Source organism: Apium graveolens, chromosome 10 (assembly GCF_009905375.1).
Source record: "Apium graveolens cultivar Ventura chromosome 10, ASM990537v1, whole genome shotgun sequence".
In the NCBI taxonomy this organism is placed as follows: domain Eukaryota; kingdom Viridiplantae; phylum Streptophyta; class Magnoliopsida; order Apiales; family Apiaceae; genus Apium; species Apium graveolens.
In genome coordinates, this window is record NC_133656.1 from 217651040 (window position 1) to 217675550 (window position 24511).

A 24511-nucleotide genomic window follows, 5' to 3' on the forward strand; every position below is an offset into this window, starting at 1 on the left:
CCATTTTTAGAGGCGTCAGACAAGTCCTAATTCTAATTGAATCTTGTTATCTTTGTTCTAATTTTATTTAATTGATCTGGAATTGATCTGAATAATTCTTGTACCAAATTTTAAGTATAACAAAATTTAAATGAAAATAAATAACTTGAATTTAGCTGAATTTTTTTAAAATTTAAATTAAATACTCATATGAATTTTAAAATCTATGAATTAAAGTTAAATACACCTGAAGCCTTTTGTTTGGCAAAATTCATAAAGAGGACAGGGTATATAAATTTAGGGTGGTGCTAAATGCAGTAATATTTTGCTCTATGCAGTAATCATGAAATAATACTAACATTAAATAGATATACATTAATTAAGATATAACACAATAAACACATACAGTTAACACATTAACCACATACTTGTTCTTGTTTTTCTCGATACAATAAATAAATGACTTATCAATTCATCTTCATTTTATATCAATATAAGTGACTCCTATTTTTTCCTTCAGCTCAATGTGAGAGGTTTTAATAAAACTTTTTAAATTTTCCTATCATATGAATAACAAGATGTACGGTGTGACGGCCTCAACCCCGCGGTCAGGAGTTGACATCATTCACAATACAACAACTAACATAATATAATTCATTTCACTGATAAAACATAATCACGACCCCTCTTACCAAGATCTTTTCCAGGTTTTAGTATGACTTAGGTTATAATTATTATAAAACTAACTCATTACAACCAACTTGATAATACTATCTTAATACATCAACTCAACAGACCATTTATGGTCTGACACAACTACCTCAGACGAACCTGACACAGAAGGAACTGGAACTCTACCCCGACTACCATGGAAGAATCTCTTAGGTATCTGCAATACATATATAAAACATTTTGTAAGGATGAGCAATCAATTGCTCAGCAGTACCAATATACGAATAACAAGTAAAACAGTTTATGATAAACGGTTGTAGGAACAGAAATCATAACTCGTTTATGAAAAACAAGAACACATGTATAAACTGGATATCAATAACTAACATGCTCTATAAAACGTATCATTAGTTGTGTGCTGTGTGAATACTAGAGTTCAATTTTAGCATGCTACTTTCATTTCCAAATCTTCCGTTCCATTATAGGAACCTTAAAAGCATTTGTCCCATTACGGGGACCATAAAATCATTTGTTGCGTTACGGGAACCTCAAAATCATTTGTTCCGCTACAGGAACCTCAAAATCACTTGTTCCGTTACGGGAACCTCAAAATCACTTATTCCGTTACGGGAACCTCAAAATCACGCTCATATATAAAAGTATTGGACGATCCCTAGTGAGACAGCTGATCAGGCTATCTCCATAGGACGACTCTATCTTGGCCATCCTATGAAACTAGTTCCGGAACTCAGAGATTAGCTAAGTCCATGTCACGCTGGGCTAGTGGTTATAATAGGGTGCGCACCCACTTCGCCTCTTAGGCTATCTTCCTGGCTGTTACGGGCCCTTGCGCACGCTCATCCAATTATCTGATCAACTTTATCCAGTTTTCTAAACCACTTACCTATCTCTTTTCAAAATAATTCTATCACGGCACACTTTCTAAAACATTTTCATTTTATCCAAAATTTAGAGATAGGCATTTTCAGAAGTTACTTTTCCTCCAAAACATAAGTTAACAAAATAATTTGAAACCCAGGAGATACGTAACTTAAAACGTTCTGTTCCAGTACGTAATTTAAATCAATAATTAATCATATATTACTGAACCATAAAGATATGGTCAGGGGTACTTGCCTTGCAGAGCTTTACAACTATTATTGATTGACTTTGAGCCGACTCGGACGCTCAGGCTTTATCGTCTAACCACTAGATCACCTTTGATTCGACTTCAACACCTAGGTCCTTCGATTGGAACCTTATTGAGCTCGTCGACTGATCACTAGGTTATTTTTAGTCCAGTGCCAACTCTCTAGCCTTCCGACTATAACCTACAGAGTCGAAATACCCTAGTTTAGACATTCGATTATGCTTGACATATCCTCGCTACAAACCTACCCATTCGATATCAACTTCCGACTCGTAATTATACATATTGTAATAACACACACAATAATTAGGGTTCACGTTCTCGAAAATTGGTTCGGTGTTCATTTTAAGAATATAGGTATACTCGTCATTTTACGAAATTAGGGTTATTGGTTTTGGCAAAATATTTCACCACAACATACAATCAAGTTTCGAATAAAGTATATGTATATAGTTATATATTCGCTCGACGTCCGGATAATTACTGGATACGCTCCTGTATTTCCGTAGTTTGATTTCCCGAAAATTGGGCAACACTTCCTTTATTTATCGGACTATCCCGTCGAACCAATTCGACGTCAAATCAACAACAACAATCCAATTTTCACAAATCCCAACCACCGACTCAAACCAACAATATCAATCGAAGTCCATAAATTCCCAAATTCCAATTCAATTACAATTATTAATTATTATTTGTATTTTTTATATTTTTATTCGTAGGACTTAGAATTAATCATCACAGTCCACCATCGGCTCATCGCCGACGGCGGTAAAATTCGCGGGTACCCGATTAGTTTCGGGTTTCCAACGCGTATTTCACCGATTAAAATTCTCGGAATTAAAAAAAATCAGTTCGAAAAATCAAAATTATTTCATTGAACTTTATTTTTTGAAAAAGAATTAAACAAAAATTTGAACACTCCCAGGGAGAGAATTCGAATTAGCACAACAAGGTCACACACACAAAATCAAAACTAAGCCAACCAAAACCACACAAACATAGCGCATATATACATACAGGCATGTGCATATACACGCACCAACAACAGAAGTAAATCGGAGCAACCACCGGAAGCTGACCGGAAACAACGGGCGGAGGAAATAATTCCACCGAACAAGAAGTAGGAGGGGAAAACGGGAACAGAGAGGGGAGGAGGAGAGATAACGGAATAAGTGATTGAGAGATGAAGAGAGAGTCGGGAGACTCGAGAGAGACTCAGAGATTTAGAGAGAGAGTCGAATGAACGGGGGTGGGGTGGGGTTTGTTTATCATTTTTTTTCTTTACCCAAACAGCAACAACCACGTTTCTCTGAATGCATAAAACCCAAACACATGTCCTCACTACTGGCTGTTAGCATAAATTTATTCTGAAATTCGCAATTTAACTAATCGAATTGCGAATAAAACAAACTCAAAAAATCACAAAAATAGTTTTAAAATATTATAAATATCCCGAAGTAAATAAAAATGTAATTTTCATAATTTTAAATCAATTTCTAAAACGCAATTTATACCTGCTTTTATCAATTAAATGAATCAATGCGCAGGTGAAATTAATCCTAAAAATTTCCAGAATAATTTTAAAATTCTAAGAATATTATAAACTTCACAAAATATGAATTTCGTAATTTTTGAATTTATTATGGAATTTACACTGAAATATAATCAGAAAATCATACAGGGTTAAATAATTGATAAAATATTTATTTCTAGATTTTATAAATACCTAAAAATAATTATTGTATTTATAGAACCATAAAAACAATTTTAGAGACAATCCACATATTTATGAGAAATAAAACTGCAATAAAATTACCTTTAAAAGCGAAACAAAGTCATACAACCCAATAATTAACCACGCAATTCAATCCCATACACTAGTAATCACATATACATAATAAAAAAATAACCCGTTGACAGAACCTATATACATATTTTATTCATTTAATTATTCAATAATTATATATTTAAATAATACTAAAAATATACGAGTCGTTACATCCTTCCCCCTTAAAAAGATTCTGTCCCCAGAATCTGATTTAATTAAACAAGTGAGGATATTTGTCAAGCGTGTCTGAGTCTAACTTATAAGTAGACTCTTCTACTCACGGTTTTATACAAAGCATACTTACTATAGATATAAATTCATTCTTAAGGACTCGCTCATAACGATCTAGGATTTGAGTCGATCACTCCACGTAGAATAAATTTGGATAAGAGCCCATTGGCTCCTAATCAATGACTTGGTTCGAATCAGATACATATCGCCTTAACATTGACACGTGGAACACATTATATATATACTGCAACTGCGGCGGCAACATCACTCATGGGCAACTTTACCTATATTTATCAATACCTTGAACAATTCACTATATTTAAGAATCAACTTGTCCCCTCTATTCAAACCTAGCCAATCTCTTTCAAGGTGAAACTTTTGTCAACACCAATGATCATATTTCTATATCCTCACTCTTTTAATGTAAGTCCGCCTTCTTTATTTGTCTATCCCGAGCTGCTTCAACTCTTTCCCCAAATCAACATCACTACGTACTCGATGTGCTGAATTAATTCAGGACCTAACAACATCTCTACTCCCACTTTCTCGCAATAGAGGGGAACCCACACTTATGTCCGTACAGGGTTTCGCAAGGTAGCATTCCCCTACTAGCATGATAATTATTAACATAGAGAAACTCAATCAATGGTAGGTTATTACCTCAGTTTCCTTTTAGATCTAAAATATATACTCTTAATATATCTTATATTGTCTGGATCGTCTTTTCACTTTGGCCCTTCATCTACGGATGACAGATGGTAATCACTTTCAACTTAATTTCCAAACATTCGAACACTTCTTACTCATTTCCCTCAATTAAGGCTGGAAAGTAATCTCATATCTTCACTTCTTCTCACCTTCAGGTATTTGAACTTCACATTCCACTCTTTTCAATTCTTTTATTAACTCCTTAGTGACCTTAATTACATTCAATCCTTTCTTTCTGCACAAGGCATCTGTTACCATACCGGCTTCGCTTAAGTATTTGTTAATGAATTAGTCGGAATCTTTGCTAATCTCAGCCAAAATTCATACTTGAAAACTTAGCATATAGTTACTTCCCTTCTAATCTTCGTGGGAAAGCCTTGGCCGTTCTACACAAACTTTCTTAATTCTTGAATAGCTGAGGATGTTATTAATAAATACAATTTGCTTATCCCAATACTCTTTATATACCATATTCCTTAAATCCTTATAGATAATTGATACCTTGTTACTCCACATACAATTACTAGAACTTGCAATGCTCATAACTCATTCTAATCACAATCTTTGATATGTCCTCAGGCTGGATCTTAAGTCAATCCCCAAGAAATAACACAATCCTTAAATTAGGTCACATAAGTAATCAATTCTTAATAGGGGTTACTTATTCTTATTCGTCATTTTATTAAACTCCCGATAATCAGTACACAATCTCATAATTCCATCTCTCTTCTCCAACAACATCACTAGTGCACCCAAAGGGACTATAACTTTTACAATTATCGAATTAGTTATTTCGTTCCACTGGCCTCCAGAGACTCCAGGGCATTTATTTATCACTCAACTTCCTGCAGCTTAAGTATTTCTTCTTCGTATCTTTACACATGGTGGATCTACCTTATATCCTTAGATTATTACTCCTTTTCTCTCATAATTAGAAGAACTTCTTATTTTGCTTCTGCTCTTAAAAACTTACCTTAATATTGGCTTCCGTACATTTTACAATTCGCTTCTTCTGGAAATCAGCCTTTGTCCTATGACAGGACAAACGATCTGTTCTTAAAATCACATCGAACTCTTCTAGCTCGAAGGGTGTTAGATTAGCTGAAAAGAATACTCATGGATTCTAATTAACAGTTAAGACATAAGTAATTCACTGAAAGTCCATCTTAATTGACCACTTTTATGGTTAAAGGCTCGGCTAAGGCTTCTAATATCACTTCATTTTACTCACACATTGCTTTGATATCAAAGGCTTAGATGCTTCTGAATCAAATAAAACTTTAACAGGTATGGAGTTGAGAGAAAATACACCTGCAACTACGTCTGAGTCCTAGGCGTTCGATCTCTTGGTCACTCTGAAAGTTCTGCCTCTAGATGTGCTGGATGTTGTCCCTTGGGATGAAGTACCTTGAGTAACCATTCCACAACTCCTTGCAATATGCCCAACCTTCCCACAATTGTAACAAGTAACTCCTGGATTTTTTGGATTACATTCCGACGCATAATGACCCTTATGACCACATTTGAAACATTGAACATTCTTTGTTTTCAGATCTGAAAATCACATCAGAGTTTAACTTAATCTATTTGGAACCAACTTCTATCTAACTGACCATTAGTTGGTAAAATTAACCAACTCTCTCTTTAAATTGATCAACTGGAGTATCAAAATAAACATCAATAACACACAAAAGTACATGTTGTATATTTAAAAGTAGGGTATTTTTCCAAAAATTTGGGCAGCATCTCCTCTGTATTATTGACTATCAGTCGTACTCAAGCCGACACCAACAATCAACCAACAATCATATCAATCTATCACCATCAACCCAACCACCCACAAGTATACTAATCAACTACCACCACCCAACTCCACGATTCATAATACTATGACACATAACATACTAATTACCATACGTATCACTAACCAACATAACAAAATGGGGTTGGCTATATCAGCCACAACTACCAAAAAGCAACCTCGCAAACCAGGTCAACTTAAGGAATTCTGAACTCTGTTAGGCATATTAGTCCAAGTTTCAACCAACCATTCTTCAAAAGGCGGTTTCCTATCATTTGCCATAGACTCGTCCACCGCTGAATTAAATTTTCTAAGATGACAACCTTCTCCAATGGATCCCAAATCCTTTCTGCTGCCACTATCAAAATAGCAACTAGATATAGAACTTTTACTCCTCCTGACGGTCAACTCTTCGTTCACTTTCCATAACTAGGACGGTCTAACTACAGAGGTTACCGAAGAAATTCATTGTCATAGAATGCCAAATAAAATTTCAAAATCAAGGTAATCCATTCTGAAAGAAAAGTGAAGAAGATGTAGATATGACTGGGAGCAACCATACAAGTACGTAAGATGGCCAGTCTTAGTACCATACAGTTTATAACATATAATTTGGTGGCATCCCACCAGACCCTTTGCCACACAAAAAAATAGCCAAACCATATGTATTGTTTGCCCCAATCAACCGATAGAACCTCTGAGGAAAGAAATAGAAGGGTTCAAGATATAAACCACAGTACTGATCCACATTCACTATGAGACTCGGCTGTCATGGCAGCCACTGACTATTACCATTCTATTTGAACTTTCAAGGTCAGACTCGCTTCCTCGAGAAAGGAAACTAGAAACCTCTACCAGACATTGACAATGATACCTATATACAAAGGAGACTTACTAAAAGCTAGGGCAGTTCCAGCCAATCCTCAATAGACGTCAGGGTTACGCCCCCGAAACCCTTGACTGAACTCATAGACTCGCTCCTCTCATTAAGTTGTTGACTCACATCTATATATAAACCTTCCTGCACTCTTTTGACTCTATTCCTAACCTGAATCAAGGACTCAAACCTGTAGCTCTGATACCAACTGTGACCTCAACCCCGGGGTCAGGAGTTGACATCATTCACAATACAACTAATATAATATAACTCATTTCACTGATAAAACATAATCACGACCCCTCTTACCAAGATCTTTTCCATGTTTAAGTATGACTGAGGTTATAATTACTACAAAACTAACTCATTACAACCACCTTGATAATACTATCTTAATATAGCAACTCAACAGACCATTTCTGGTCTGACACAACTACCTTAGAGGAGCCTGACACGGAAGGAACTGGAACTCTGCCCCGACTACCACGGAAGAATCTCTAAGGTATCTGCAATACATATATAAAACATTTTGCAAGGATGAGCAATCAATTGCTCAACAGTACCAATATACGAATAAAAAGTAAAATAGTTTATGATAAACAGTTGTAGGAACAAAAATCATAACTCGTTTATGAAAAACAAGTAAATCATGTATAAACTCGATATCAATAACTAGAATGCTCTGTAAAACGTATCATTAGTTGTGTGCTGTGTGAATACCAGAGTTCAATTTTAGCATACTACTTTCATTTCCAAATCTTCTGTTCCATTATAGGAACCTTAAAACCATCTGTTCCGTTACGGGGACCATAAAATCATTTGTTGCGTTACGGGAACCTCAAAATCACTTGTTCCGTTACGGGAACCTCAAAATCACTTGTTCTGTTACGGAAACCTCAAAATCACGCTCAGATATATAAGTATTGGATGATCCCTGGTTAGACAGCTGATCAGGCTATCTCCATAGGACGACTCTATCTTGGCCATCCTATGAAACTCATTCCGGAACTCAGAGACTAGCTAGGTCCCTGTCACGCTGGGCTGGTGGTTATAATAGGGTGCGCAACCACTTTGCCTCTTACGCTATCTTACTGGCCGTTACGGGCCCTTGCGCATGCTCATCCAATTATCTGATCAACTTTATCCAGTTTTCCAAACCACTTACCTATCTCTTTTCAAAACAATTATATCACAAACTTTCCAAAACATTTTCATTTTATCCAAAATTTAGAGAGAGGCATTTTCAGAAGTTACTTTTCCCCTAAAACATAAGTTAACAAAATAATTTGAAACCCAGGGGATACGTAACTTAAAACATTTTGTTCCAGTACGTAATTTAAATGAATAATTATTCATATATTACTGAACCATAAAGATATGGTCAGGGGTACTTGCCTTACAGAGCTTTACAACTATTATTGATTGACTTTGAGCCAACTCGGACGCTCGGGCTTTATTGTCGAACCACTAGATCACCTTGGATTCGACTTCAACACTCAGGTCCTTCGATTGGAACCTTAATGAGCTCGTCGACTGATCACTAGGTTATTTTTAGTCCAGTGCCAACTCTCGGGCCTTCCGACTAGAACCTACAGAGTTGAAATACCCTAGTTTAGGCATTCGATTATGCTTGACATATCCTCGCTACAAACCTACCCATTCGATATCAACTTCCGACTCATAATTATACATATTATAATAACACACGCAACAATCAGGGTTCACGTTCTCGAAAATCGGTTTGGTGTTCATTTTCAGAATATACGTATACTCGTCATTTTACGAAATTAGGGTTACTGGTTTTGGAAAAATATTTCACCACAACATACAATCAAGTTTCGAATAAATTATATATATATAGTTATATATTCGCTCGACGTCTCGATAATTACTGGATACGCTCCTGTATTTCCGTAGTTTGATTTCCCGGAAATCGGGCAACACTTCCTTTATTTATCGGACTATCCCGTCAAACCAATTCGACGTCATCAACAACAACAATCCAATTTTCACAAATCCCAACCACTGACTCAAACATACAATATCAATCGAAGTCCATAAATTCATAAATTCCAATTCAATTACAATTATTAATTATTATTCGTATTTTTATATTTTTATTCGTAGGACTCAGAATTAATCATCACAGTTCACCGTCGGCGGTAAAATTCGCGGGTACCCGATTAGTTTCGGGTTTCCAACGTGTATTTCACCGATTAAAATTCTCGGAATTCAAAAAAAATCTGTTCAAAAAATCAAAATTATTTCATCGAACTTTATTTTTTGAAATAGAATTAAACAAAAATTCGAACATTCCCAGGGAGAGAATTCGAATTAGCACAGCAAGGTCACATACACAAAATCAAAACTAAGGCAACCAGAACCACACAAACATAGTGCATATATACATACAGGCATGTGCATATACACGCACCAACAACACAAGTAAATCGGAGCAACCACCGGAAGCTGACCGGAAACAACGGGCGGCGGAAATAATTCCACCGAACAAGAAGTAGTAGGGGAAAACGGGAACAAAGAGAGGGAGGATGAGAGATAACGGAATAAGTGATGGAGAGATGAATAGAGAGTCGAGAGACTCGAGAGAGAGAGACACGGAGATTTAGAGAGAGAGTCGAGTGAACGGGGGGTAGGGATTTGTTTATCATTTTTTTTCTTTACCAAAACAGCAACAACCACGTGTCTCTGAATGCATAAAACCCAAACACGTGTCCTCACTACAGGCTGCTAACACAAATTCGTTCCGAAATTCGCAATTTAATGAAAATAATTACGAATAAAACAAACTCGGAAAATCACGAAAATAGTTTTAAAATATTATTAATATCCCGAAGTAAATAAAAACGTAATTTTTATAATTTTAAATCAATTTCTAAAAAGCAATTTATACCCGCTTTTATCAATTAAACGAATCAATGCGCGGGTGAAATTAATCCCAAAAACTTTCAGAATAATTTTTAAATTCTCAGAATATTATAAACTTCACAAAATATGAATTTCGTAATTTTTGAGATATTTTTGAATTTAATATGAAATTTACACTGAAATATAATCAGAAAATCATACAGGGTTATATAATTGATAAAATATTGATTTCTAAATTTTATAAAATCCTAAAAATAATTATTGTAATTACAGAACCATAAAAACAATTTTAGAGATAATTCACATATTTATGAGAAATAAAACTACAATAAAATTACTTTTAAAAGTGAAAAAAAGTCATACAACCCAATAATTAACCACGCAATTCAATCTCACACACTAGTAATCACATATACTTAATAAAAAATAATAATAACCCGCTGACAAAAGCCATATACATATTTTATTTATTTAATTATTCAATAATTATATATTTAAATAATACTAAAAATATATGAGTCGTTACATACGGGGTAGCTTGAGTTAAAAAACTTCAAATGCTTAGATATAAGGTAATTGAATCTTTTTTTCTCATAATTTTTTTTAACCTTTTTTAACACCATATGTGAGCCGTATGTATTTATATCTTTTTTCTATTTGCTGGTTGTTTACCCACCTTTTTTCACATCTTTAAGTAGCTAAACGGTATGCATCAATATCTCTAAATCCGCTATACATCATTTATATTATGCATACATGTACTAGTGTTATATAATTAGTCTTCAAAAATAAATTTTTAGTGAATGTAGTAACATATCTAGTTTAAAACAAAAAAAAACAAAAAGAATAACATGCTGTAATATAATGTGTGTACGTGTGTTCTGATAAATTTTTAAAAATAAATTTTATATGAATTATAATTTATTCTTTTTTTAAAAGAATTTTACTCCATTGATAGTTAAAATGTATGTATCAATCTCTGTGAATCAGCTGTACATCATTTATATTATTCATACACAGTTACATAATTAGTCTTGCAAAATAAATTTTTTAGTGAAGGCAGTAACATATGTAGGTTAAAACAAAAAAAACAAAAAGAATAACATTGTGCACTGATAAATTTTCAAAAATGAATTTTATATGAATTATATTTTATTCTATTCTTTTTGAAGAATTTTACTCCACTGATTAATATTAATATATTGTTATGAATTAAGTATGAAGAATATTTTGAAGAATAGTTATTGTTTTGAATTAAGTATAATATTTTTTTTTAAGAATAGTTTGTAATTTATCTTTGTTTGTTAACATGTGCTAGTATTGCTAGGGTTTGTAGTGGTATGAAATTTAAAACATAAACTTTTGTTTTATCTTCTCTTTTCTAAAAGTTGTTAATATGTGTTAGTATTTTACTCCACTGATTAATATTAATATATTGTTATGAATTAAGTATGAAAAATCTATAAAATCTTAAAGGCTACCATTGCCCGTATAAGATTTACCCATAAAATTTACCCATGACCCATTTTATTTTTTTACACATAAAAGTTTATATTATACACATATCCATGGATCTTCCACATTTAAATTCACTATAACCCATTTTAGAAACTAACCTAAATACACTTAACTCACTCCCTGATTGTAGCAATTGAATGGTACGTTTGAATTTTTTTGAATTAGTTTCTCTCCACTGCATAACTTCAGCCTCATCTAATCTTCTCATTTGTTCCATGCTCCGGTGATTTGCTGTTAATTTTGGATCCACGCTCTCATTAAACCGCTGCAAGGACTTCACTTATAGGTTTATTTTCATTATGCAGTCATGTTAATCATTATGCACGTTAACTGTTATCTGATGTGTTTGGTTTGTGTCTTTATCCACAGGTTTGAAACGTTTGATTCATAGCCGAGATTCATCAAACGAGGAGGCAAATCAATCTTCTATGTTGCAGCCTATCCCAAGTTTGAATGTTCATGACTCAACGGGTATATGTATCTTTCTTTGTCTTTATGGTCTTATGTAGTTTTGAATATAAATCATGTCCTTATATTCGTTTCATGAACTTAGTTCTGAAGCATAGAAATATTTGTGTTGGCCAAGAAAATCTTAGTCCCGGCAGTTTCAAATCAACAGACACCATGTTCTGTAGTATTGTCTGGTAAGTTTTCAATATCATAAGTATCTTATTTGTTACAAAAATAAATTCTGAAACCCATGTGTAACATACGCATTTTGTAGTGGGAAATAGGTCTCCTTTACAGCCATTAGCAAGTAAGACAAATGTTTTGCATGATCCCCCCCCCAGAATCCTTCTAACTTTGTTGTTGATGTTTCGTCTAATAGAAGCAGTAGAGCTTCCTTCACAGGTATGTGTAGTTTGTCAACAAATATTTCATGCTGATGTTCAGTCTCTGTACCAATGTTCCTTTCAGATGTATGATGTATTGTATAATTTTATTGTCTGTGATATTTGTTGGTTGCTAGATTTGAAACATATGAGCAGATATGTGGGATTGAGACCTGTTGGTGGATCAAACAACACTTCTTGCAGTGTATCAATTTCACCTATTTCAGGTATTACACTTGAAGAAAATAACACTCCAACTGCCAAGAACATAGAAGGAGCTGCTGCATTGTCTGATATTACCAATGCGTCGGGTACGTTATATTATAACTTGATAGTGAAAGTTAGAATATTGTATGTTCTGTTGCCTTTGCTATATGTTTAACATTACATTGTGTTATTGGTTGCAGCCGTGAAACGTAGAATACGTGGTCGCCGCAATATTGAGAAGATTTTTCCAGGCCCATATATGTATATTATATTTTAATAATTCTTTTGTGAATAAGTTGTTATTATTTCCTATATCATTATCGCCCCTAATCATTTTATTCCATTACTAACAATGTATATTAAGAACTCTGTATTTTATTTTATATTTGTTCAACAATCTTTTTTTTTTTGGAATTACAGGTGTAGAAAATAACAGTGTGGCGGCGAAGAACACAAAACCATCTTCCACGCCTTCAAATATGAACAATACATGTGTGCGTTACCTATTAACTTAATTCTCCAAATTGTAAGATTTTATGCCTGTTTTAATGGGAAAACAATTAATTTGGAGTGTTGTATTTTGTTGCAGATAAGAAATGTAGAGTATGTGGTCCTAATATTGAGAAGATGTATACAAATGCCATGCGTATGTTTTTTTGAGAATAAGCTATTTTGGGAATTTTTTAAAAACTTTACAGAATGTAATTTATTAATCCCACTTTCTTCAACAAAGGAGATGTATACTCACTTATTTGTTTACTATACAGTTGTGAAACGTAAAGGACTTGGTATGTTCTCTGTGAATAACGGTGACGCATCTTCAAACTCTAATCCCATCTTCGAACATGGGCGAATGAGCCAAACTGGGACGTCTCATTTACGTGGAAGTTGTCATAATCCCCATGAACCAAAGTTAAGAAACAGTAAAGGAATGAATAAATGTCAAGCATCTCCTGAGAATAGGAATTTGATTTCAGATTTTGAAAATATGGTAGAAACTGACAATTAAGAGTCCAGTGATTCAGATGTTAAAATTGATGACATGTATCATGATGACCTTGATGGTGTGATATTAAATCAGAATTTTTGGCGTGGATATATGGATTTTCATCCTCCGTCAAAGTTGTGCAATAAATATGGTGCTACTATATGGAACGAAGAGCGTAATAATAAATCATGTCCGCGTAAAGAGCCCACATTTTCTATGTGTTTTCGGAATGGTCAGATACATTTGTTAAAAGAAAGGCCGCCACCAGAACCACTAGCTTCTTTGTTACTTGGTGGTGAGAAATTGAGGCAATTTAAATAGTATATAAGAGTTTACAACTGCATGTTCCAATTCACTTCCACCGGTGGTAAGATTGATAACTCAATAAATAGAGGTAGCTCTCCGTATTGTTTTCGCTTACAAGGTCAAAACTATCATTTGGTTGGGAGTTTAGTACCGCTAGATGGATCTTCACCCAAATTTTTCCAGCTCGACATATACGACACGCAGAATTAGGTTGAGAATAGAATCAATGCAATGGGAGGTGCTTCTGACAATGTTGATCCAGATATTGTCGAGGAACTTTTAGGTATGTTAGACAAGTACAATGAGTTAGTCAAAGCTTTTTGCATGGCTCAGAATCGGTTTGAAAATGAAGATCTGGATGAGTTTAAGTTAGTCCTCATATCATCTCAATCTTCTAGCGGTAGACCAAACCATATTACTCCATCTGATGAAGTTGTTGCTTTCATTGTTAGTGATGATACGAATACCGGTGGTTTTAGATACACGGTTGTGAATTCCAAACAAGAAGGATTGAAGAGGAGATCCATATTTCATGCAGTTGCAATATCCACTACTGTTTTCTTGGGGAACCGAGGGTTATCATAAACGTATACCTCTGATAAGCAATAAATACTCTGAAATAGAGAATTTAGATGATGAAAAACTTAATCCTGACTCAACACAGAGGTGACATATTTCACTAAGAGAGTATTATTGTTACAAGATTATGATACACACTTTTGAAGGTATATATTAGAAGTAAGAAATATGATTAGAATATAAAATACGTAATGAATACGTGCATATTCTCATCATCGTCTCATTAATTTCAGGTTTAACGCCACACCTTGCTGGACGTTTGTGGCAACAATACGTTGTGGATCATTTTGCTGCCATTGAACAATATAGATTAGACTGGGTTTCAATGCATCAAACTACCATCTGTGCTGATTTGAATAATTCTGTGTGTGATGCTCTCAATAAAGGAGACCATGATCCAATGCATGTTGGAAAAGTTGTTACACTGCCTGCTTCTTTCACTGGATCTCAACGATACATATCTCAATACTTTAAGGATTCCTTGGCGATATATCATGCAATTGGTCATCCATCCTTATTTCTCACCATGACTTGCAACTCAAAGTGGCCAGAGATACAAGAAATTCTTAAATTGTTGCCCAATGTTGATCTTGTTGATGCACCGGATATTGTTTCTCGCGTGTTTAAACTGAATCTTGATCACCTATTAGATTTGATTAAAAAGAAGAACTACTTCGAAAAGTGTATCGGAGGTAAATTTATTTTATTGGACACCGACAATTTTACATTTAATTTTTTTAATCATATATACACACATGCATAGAATTAATATTTTTTTTACTTATGTTTTGAACAGTTATGTATGTAATTGAATTCCAGAAGCGTGGTTTGCCACACGTGCGTATGCTAATCTGGCTGAGCCCTGAAAGCAGACCTAATTCTATTGAAAAGGTTGACCAGTTGGTTTCTGCTGAAATACCAGATAAGAATTCTGATCCAATAACATATGAAGCTGTTAAAAACTACATGATGCATGGACCCTGTGGTAAAGACTTATACACATCTCCATGTATGGTGAAAGGAAAATGCATGTGTCATTTCCCAAAGAGGTATGAATAAATAGAATGATACATATGTTCTGTAATAAGTCTATTTTATTATTAATGTTGACGCATGTAATTTTTTGTTTTGCAGGTTTAATGGTAATACCTATTTTGACGATTATGGTTTTCCTGTTTATCAGAGGCGTAACACTGGTAGAGTCATCAACAAAAAAGGATCAACCTTGACAATCAATATGTAGTTCCATACAATCGAGATCTTTTGTTGTGGTTTCAGTGTCATATAAATCTGGAAATTTGCAACAGTTCAAGATCGTTGAAATATCTCTTCAAGTATTATTTAAAGGGTCATGACACTGCTACAATGTTGTTGAAGAAGAAAAGTAACAAATCAGGGAGTGAACAAACTGCAAGATTCGTGAAGAATTTGGATGATGTAAAGAATATTCTTGATGGTAGATATGTTTGTGCATCTGAGGCATCGTGGAGGATTTTTGGGTTTGACATTCACCATCGTTCCCCAAGTGTTGAACGCTTACCAATACATTTCCCCGGTCAGAAGTACTTGAATTTTCAGAGTTCTGCAGATTTGGAGAATGTGTGCAATAATGCGACTTCCAAAAAAAGTAAACTAAAGGCTTGGTTTGTAGCTAACAGTGAAATTCCACAAGCTCAAAATTTTACGTATTCTGACTTTCCCACCCAGTTTACATGGATAGAGAAAACTGCTAAATGGGAGCTTAGACAAAGAGGTGATGTGGTTGGGAGGTTAGTAGAGGTTCATGCAACAACTGGTGAATTATTGTATCTTCGAATGTTGTCACTTAGATGTAAAGGTGCTTTATCTTTCTCTCATTTGTGCACTATTGATGGAACTACATATGATACATTTAAGGAAGCATGTGGTGCTCTTGGTCTGTTGAATAATGACAAGCAATGGCATGATGCTTTATAAGAAAATGCATTCTCAGTTATGTCAACCCAAATTTGGGCTATGTTTGTTAACATACTGGCAAATTATCTTATGTCTGATCCGCTTGCGCTATGGGAAAAACACTGGCCAACATTGTCAGACGATGTTCTTTATATTGGGCGTAAGATTTCAGATAACATTCATTTAACACTTTCCGATTATGAAATCCAGAACTATGCTTTAGCAGGTGTGTGATCAGTATTAAATACATGATACATTTGTTACTTTGTAGTATTATTTTTATTATTTTTATTTAGATGTCGGAATATTTACCAATGTTTTTTTTGTGCAGAGATTGAAAAGTTGTTAAATGATGTTGGTAAGTCCTTAACAGATTTTCATATGATGCCATTTCCTGATGAACGATTTTTCCACACTTTTGTCAATCATCTCATTGTTGAGGAAACTAACTACAATAAAGAAGAATTGAGACTTAATCATGAAAAAGCTCATAAAAATCTGAACTCAAGGAAGCTGGATGTATATAATGCAGTTGTTGATAATGTAAACAAAAATAAAGGTGGAATGTTTTTTGTTTACGGGAGCGGTGGATGCGGTAAAACGTTTCTTTGGCAAATCTTTGTTCAAGTTTTCGATCAAAAGGAAATATTGTTCTTCCTGTTGTTGGCTCAGGAATTGCTGCTACACTTCTTCCCGGTGGCCGAACAGCTCATTCTAGGTTTAAAATACTGCTTAAATTAGATCAGAGTTCTATTGCTGGAATAAAACATGGTACAGACATTACAGAGTTGATGCAGCACACAAGTCTTATAGTATGGGATGAAGCTCCAATTTAGCATCACTATGCATTTGAAGCCGTGTGTAATAACCCCAATTTTTGAGAAATTTTGAAACCCTTATGAATAGTGTTTTTGCTGAACGAGAAAACTTTTCATGCCACGCTATGTAGGGGTTCTGTTATGGATATTCTGGGATATTATTAGTACTCTATGAAGTATATAAGTGTATGTAAAGATCGTCAGAATCCAATTCCGAACACTTTGGTTTTTCCCGGAAATCCACAAGATACGGAGAGAATTGAGTAAAAGGTAACAGGATAAAAAGGATTTAAATTAAAGGATTATAAGAGAGGATCATAAAAGGAATATAATGTATTGAGAAAGGTTAAGGGAACCTAAGTAATAAGATCCTGGGTATGATCCTTCAAACGATAAACGAGAACGAAAGTTAAGCGAACCGTATAACAGATCAGCGGTCATTAGGCAAATGATTAGGAAGTTAATCAAAGGGATTAGTGGGAATGATGTCATCCAACCAATAGAAAGAGGACAAGGAAAGGAGGATGACATCATGAGGATGATATAAGCATGACATGGGAAGGAAGGAGGTGTGGTTGAATGAGAACCACACAAATTCAAGGGCAAGAAGGTAATTGACTAAAGCAAGCACAAAAACCAAGCAACCAAGCCAAGCAAAAACCATTTTCATCAAAAATCAAAAGCAACCAAGGCTTGTTCATGAAGCTCTCGAGTGGTTTTCTTAAAAAATGAAAGTCCAAGCTCCTCCACTTACTATTTAGCAAGGTAATTATCTAAGCTTCCCCATGGATAGTTACATACTTCCTATAAGTTTAAGCTTCTAATTCCAAGCCAATCTTTTTTTATAAATCATGAAAGAAGATGGTGAATAGTGTTTTCAAGAACTAAAATTTGTGTTCTTGAAGTTTTGTTTAGAATAAGCTTGGATAAGGGCTTTAAAGGTGATTCCAAGCCATTCTCTTGATTCTCCACTCTCCAAGGAAGGTATAAACTACAAACCCTAGCTTTAGTTTTGAGTAATTAGGATTGAATGTGTTTGATATAGCATATGTGAAGCATGATGCTTGAATGGTTGAAGTTTGGTTGAGTTTGTAGAGATTAGTTGGTTTTGTTGCATTGTTGGAGTTGTAAATCTTGGTAATTAGTTAAAGAACCTAAGTAAAGCTTTTAGTTCATGTGAGGAATAAGTATAAATGGTTAATGTGAATTGGTTGGGGCTGTTATGATGTGTTTTGGATGGATGTTGGTTGTATGTTGGATTTGAGGTTGGTTTGTGGTTGGTTTTGTATGGTTTAAAATTTGGGAAATCGCGTAAACATAGCCGTCGTAACGTCCGATTTCCTGTAGACTGTTTTTGTGCATAACATTAGGACCCGAGAACCCCCTGCTACATTATGACCACTGCCATGTTTAGATAGCTCATGTTACGAGCTTCGTTTTGATATGTAGTTCGTTCGATTCCGATTTACGGTTTAGGAGAAACGACCGTTTCAAGTAACGGCATTTCGCGAACGAAACTTTTTCCCTCGCCTTACTTTGAAACATAGGTTAAAGACCAAAAAGGGTTAATTAATGTATGAAACATTTATGGTAAGTGTGTTAGGCAGTTGGTAAAACACCCGCGAAGGAATCGCTTTAAAACTCGTAAAGGTTAAATTATTAAAAATGGTGGAGCCGAGGGTACCCGAGTGACTTAAGCGAATCAGTGAGCGCAAAACTAGCGTTAGAGTCTAAGTTAGTTAAAGTATAGATTTACAAGTGATTTTGGTTTAATTCCAACTTACTTGTTGTTTATAGGTTACCAGACTCGTCCCGAGCCATTCGTAACCCCCAGTCGCTCAGGCAAGTTTTCTACCCGTTATACTGTTGTGGTGATGTATATGTGTATATGCATGATCTTGCGATAAATGCATATTTGTTATTAGCAAATTCTTGCGATATATTGTAGCATGTGATATGGTATATATGCATGCCTGATTTATATTCTTGGTTTATCTATCTGTTGATTTCAATGCTTATAGTTGCATAATACCTATGCTAGAAATAAGCAAGTAGTTGCGTATACCCTTAGTATAGGGGATAAAAGGTGAACATGTTTCTAAACCGGGAGTCGATGTTCCCGAGTATATTATATATATATATATATATTTATTTATTTATATATATATATATGGATATAGTTTTAAAACTATTAATCGAATAAGGTTTATTCGATAACTTTAACTTTATATTATTTATTGAATATTACTTGGATATTCATTTGAGGATGTATGACTCCTTTATGTTAAATGAATATTATTTGAATATTCATTCGAGGGCTTATGACTCAGTTTATATTAATTAATGAATATTATTTGAATATTCATTTGAGGATCTATGACTCCGATTATTTGCTGAAATATATTCTTTATTTTATTAAAGAATAAGGTGTTAATAATCAAACTTATTTTCGATTATTCAAATAAAGATAATACTTTCATATAAGTATATCTTTGGTTATTTAATACTCGTTTCAAGTATAAGTTTTAATACTTCTACTTCAATTATTTTTATAAAGATTATTCTTATGGGAATATTATTTAAATAATAATATTCAGTCATTTTCTAAATATTCTGGGGACTGATTTACTTCATTAAATCAGCTTTACTCCAAACACTCTTTAAAGTGTTTTCGAGTCTTCAAAATGATTTTTAAAAGTTAGAGCGGATCCCAAAACTCATTTTTATATTTAAGATCTTCCTTTTAAAGGGGATTTAAATACTCGTTCAAAACTTGAGGGATCCGGCTCAGTGGTGTATTTTACATTCGCAACGAGGTTGCTGTTTTGAGAAAACATCTTGATTACTTGCCCATCGTTCGGGAAGTAAGTCCATCTATTGAGTCGGCATAAGCAACATGGGCGCAGTGGGCGTCCATGATAGTGTAAGTGGCTCAGTGGGAGTCCATCAAATGCATAGGTGGCTGAGTGGCAGTCCAGCATAAGGTCCTAATTATGACCAGGGTGATGACCAGTGGGGAATTCGTCCATCTACTAGTAGAAAAGGTTACTAATGGGTATCTTTGCCTGATCAGCAAGATATCTGGTTTATGCCAAAGGTTTTCTTTTCCTTCCAAATTCATTGGATATTGCAACTCTGTTCATACTTTACATAACAGAGGTTCCAGGAAATGTTTTAGAGATATATATATGTGGATATATATATATCGGGACTAAATAAAGTATTCTCGTAACTTTATTTCATTCAATAATATTTCAAAGATTGAATCTATTCAAATCTTGTCTTGTAGTCTCATCTATGTGATGAACTTTTGAAACTGATTATAACTTGAATGGTGGTAGTTCAAGTAGTATTGGGAAAGATATAAGTATATTGGGGTATTTGGTAACCTCATATTTTAAACTTATATCTAATTAATAATTGTCTTATGAATGACAAAGATTTTCAGAAAAACGTTGAGACAAGGTTAGATATATGAGATCACCTTGCAACGATATTTTTTTTTATACAGTTATACACTGGGACTTTGTGTATATTATGCATGGAAGAGGACTTCCAATATTTTGAAAAGTATATATGTATATATACTGAATATTTTGCGACTTCATCGCATTAAAGATATCAAACTTGGTTCATTTCTTTTGACCAAGACTTTCATGAGTATTATGAGTAGGCTCATATATTGTAAATCATTATACATATTATTTTGGTGGGCTTGCTGCTCACCCTTGCTTTATTTCTTCATCACACAACAACAGTTAGGAAAGATGGCCAGACTCCAGCAGACCCAGCGCAAGCGCGTGGGAAGCGTCCCGCGTCTTCCCGTTGATGTTGTAGCTGCTATAGCTGCAGAGGTAGATCTATTGTAGATCAGACCATCTACTTTTGAGAATCAATTATGTATAATTATAACTTGTGGCAGATAATGGCAATTAACTGTAAATTTATCAAGTAATCATTTTGGGTTGTAATAACTTTTAAATTGTGGATTCAAAGACTTGTACTTATTTAAATTTCATCTCTGAGACTATAACGGGTTGTGGTGTGTGTTAGTGTGGGGTCACAGCATAAGGTTATTATTATTAATTAAGTGAAGTGATATTGTGGAAAGAAAGACCGTGACGACCCGGATCCTCGACCCCGGATCTGGGGGTGTTACAGAAATGGTATCAGAGCCAAGCGTTATAAACCTCAGAGACGATGGGACGTTAAGATAATAAGATTCACTAAGATAATAAGAACTCTTGCCAAGTTCATAGTCGGGCTACCTAACGTAGTACTGACGGTTAAAACCCTTATGGGAACCCTTATAAATATCGTGATAGGAGCGTAGTTCGTTATCGTATATGGTAGCGGGACTCCGAACCCTGAAGTTGAGGAACATCAGCGCGATGATGTATTATTACTTATTGGAGATCAGATTATGGATCCGATAGAGCGTCCTAACGCAGGACCGGATGATGTTGATAAGGAGGATGTAACGGTTGAGGATGTTGTCCTAGAAGGGATTGTTGCTGAGGAGGATTCTGTGAAGGATCCTGACAAGAATGAATAAAGAACCACTGAGGAATTGATGACCATGGTTAGGGCAACTCCCAGAGGTAGGATTGGCCGGCTACTATCGTAGATTGGTACAAGACTTTGTGAAGATCGCAGCCCCTTTGACGCGGCTTACTCATAAGAATGAGAAGTTCGAATAGACAGAGAAATGCGAGAACAGCTGTTAAGAACTGAAGCAAAGGTTGGTGATGGCCCCTATGTTGGCGTTACCGGATGGAAAAGGAGATTTTGTGATTTGGAAGAGACGCTTCGCATAAGGAATTAGGGTGCTTCTTATACAGCACAGCAAGATAATCGCGTACATGTCAAGACAATTAAGGTAATATGAAATTCGATATCCCCGCCCATGAGCTTAGGCTCGTGGCAATAGTTTTACCCTAAAGATTGGAGGCACTACTTGTATGGAGAGAAGTGCGAGAATTACCTAAGCCATAAGTGCTCTAGTACATTTTCACGTAGAAAGAGCTCAACATATGCCAGAGGAGGCAGTTAGAGCTAGTCAAGAATAATGATTGGGAGATTCTTTATCATTCGGGGAAAGCCAATGTGGTGGCTGATGCCCTTAGTAAAAAGGAGAGACTCAAGATGATAATGTCTTTGGGAGAGTTTATAAGAGATTTTGGAAATAGTAGTGAAGGTAACCGGAGCCGGTACCGAAAAGCTGTTTGAGATTGCAATAGAGACCGAATTATTGGAAAAGAGCATACGGTGCCAGAGAAAGGTGATGAATGAAGGCAGAGAGCCAACAAATAAATATGAGATTAATACCGAGAAAGATGATAAGGGAATAATGAGGTATTCCTATAGAATTTAGATTCCAAATGTTCAAGAGCTTAAAGATGAGATCTTAGATGAAAGTCATAGTTCAAGGAATAAGATTAAGGGCAAACCCTGAATGTGATAGTCAGGGAGGACGCCATCAAGATAGAAGGAACCCATAACATAATGAAGTGGGAAATGAGGATTTTAACGTATAAGATAACCCCAAGTATGGGGAGTAGGAAGAAATATTTAGACTGAGAAAACAAAAGTCGAGCGAGATAAGGAGACCCGAGACGGTACTCCTATACGGAAATTCATGGACCTGTCTAAAAAGAACTTAGACTATTATCCCCAACCACCACCCTGAGGAGACAGTGCGGTGAGAAATTCTTTCAGGACCTTTAAGTCGCTAAGCTCTCAGAGTTCCATGGAACAAGCTGACCCAGCCGAGGCAAGAGCCTGGCTAAAGGAAATAGAGGAATCATTTGAGATTCTAAATGATTGACGAATCACAAAAGACTGTTTTTGTCACTTACCCTCCTAAGAGAGAGACCACCCGCTGGTGAAAGGCCAAGGAAGGCACGGACCAAGAGATTATAATAAACTGATTAAAGTTCAGCCAATTGTTTTCGGGAAAGTAATTCCCAAGGTTATGGAATAGTGTAAAAGCTTTAGAGCCAGAACAAAGGCAGACGAGTATGACGAATTATGAATCTAAGTTGTAAAAGTTATCAAGATTCGTTCTGAAGACACGAATCCAGAATGACGGGATGTTTGAAATCAATGCTTATGTTGTGTTGGTTCATGAAATAACGATAAGAGAAAGGAATATAAAGGCAACAGAGGTTGAGGTATGATAAGGGAGTTGGGTATGAGGAAACCCTAAAGACTCATAGCAATAGAAATAGAAAAGCATGTAATCGTCAGGATGATGATCCACCATGAGTTAAAATTGATGGTTGAAGGCATAAGAGATATATATATTGTACCCCCTTTAAGTTGGGAGGATTCGAGGAAACCTTGAGATAGTTCGAAGGATAAATATTGAGACACGGATAGACTGAGGAGACAAGAAAGTAAGAAATCAGGAAAAATTGGATGAAGGAAGTGACCTTCAATAATGTGAAATGTAACACCGGTGGCTCGATACCCAGAAAGGGAGACGCCAGGTATGAAAGATATCCCAACATTGAGGTGACTGTTGAGATAAACAACAAAAGTAAATAAGGAATTATTAAGAAGAAGTTCACGTTGAACACGACCAATATCTTCCAGAACGTCCTTGTTATCGTTACCAAATTAGGCAAGACAAGCGGATAACCATTGTTATCTTATGGAGGCCATATTGATTGACCCCATTTTGAATACAGATGTTATTGTGAAATTAGACATATACTATCGAGGTGGGAATGATGAATAAGATACCCATATCAGGGATATATGACTTTATTTATCCATGGAAGGATGCTTGTACCTTTTTAAAGGTGGAATTAAGGATAGAACATCGGTAACTTAAAACGAATCCTAGGGGAATGCATAAAGGTTGGCATTTCACCCTTGATAGGGATAGTATGAGTTTTGACAGTATGAATTGAAAAGCATTAAGGTAATAATAACCTTTAAGGATCAGTGGAGAAAATTTTTCAGAAGTATATAGACAATGGTTCTAGTATCAGTAAATGGTATTTTGATATGCCCTGTATATAGGGAATATAGGAGGAACGATTGAAGGATAACCTTAGAGGTTTTACAAGGAGAAAGGAAATATTCGAAATTCTCAAGAATAAAAATGTTGATAAAGGAAATATGACATAATTATAATGTTGCCAAGTGGGGCACGTGTTAAACCACGAGAAAGTATGGATCGAAC

General features: G+C 35.1%; 2 protein-coding genes across 2 annotated transcripts; both read left to right on the forward strand.

The window, feature by feature from the left end:
- Nucleotides 1-14218: 14218 nt before the first annotated feature.
- LOC141691809 (uncharacterized) lies at nucleotides 14219-16522 on the forward strand. Its single transcript, XM_074496563.1, has 5 exons — nucleotides 14219-14456; nucleotides 14800-15258; nucleotides 15363-15615; nucleotides 15701-15805; nucleotides 15874-16522. Exons 1-5 carry the CDS (start codon nucleotides 14219-14221, stop codon nucleotides 16520-16522), a joined length of 1704 nt encoding a protein of 567 aa, XP_074352664.1.
- An 18-nt stretch (nucleotides 16523-16540) lies between these two features.
- LOC141691810 (uncharacterized) lies at nucleotides 16541-17337 on the forward strand. Its single transcript, XM_074496564.1, has 3 exons — nucleotides 16541-16727; nucleotides 16833-17096; nucleotides 17144-17337. Exons 1-3 carry the CDS (start codon nucleotides 16541-16543, stop codon nucleotides 17335-17337), a joined length of 645 nt encoding a protein of 214 aa, XP_074352665.1.
- The last annotated feature ends 7174 nt before the right edge of the window (nucleotides 17338-24511 follow it).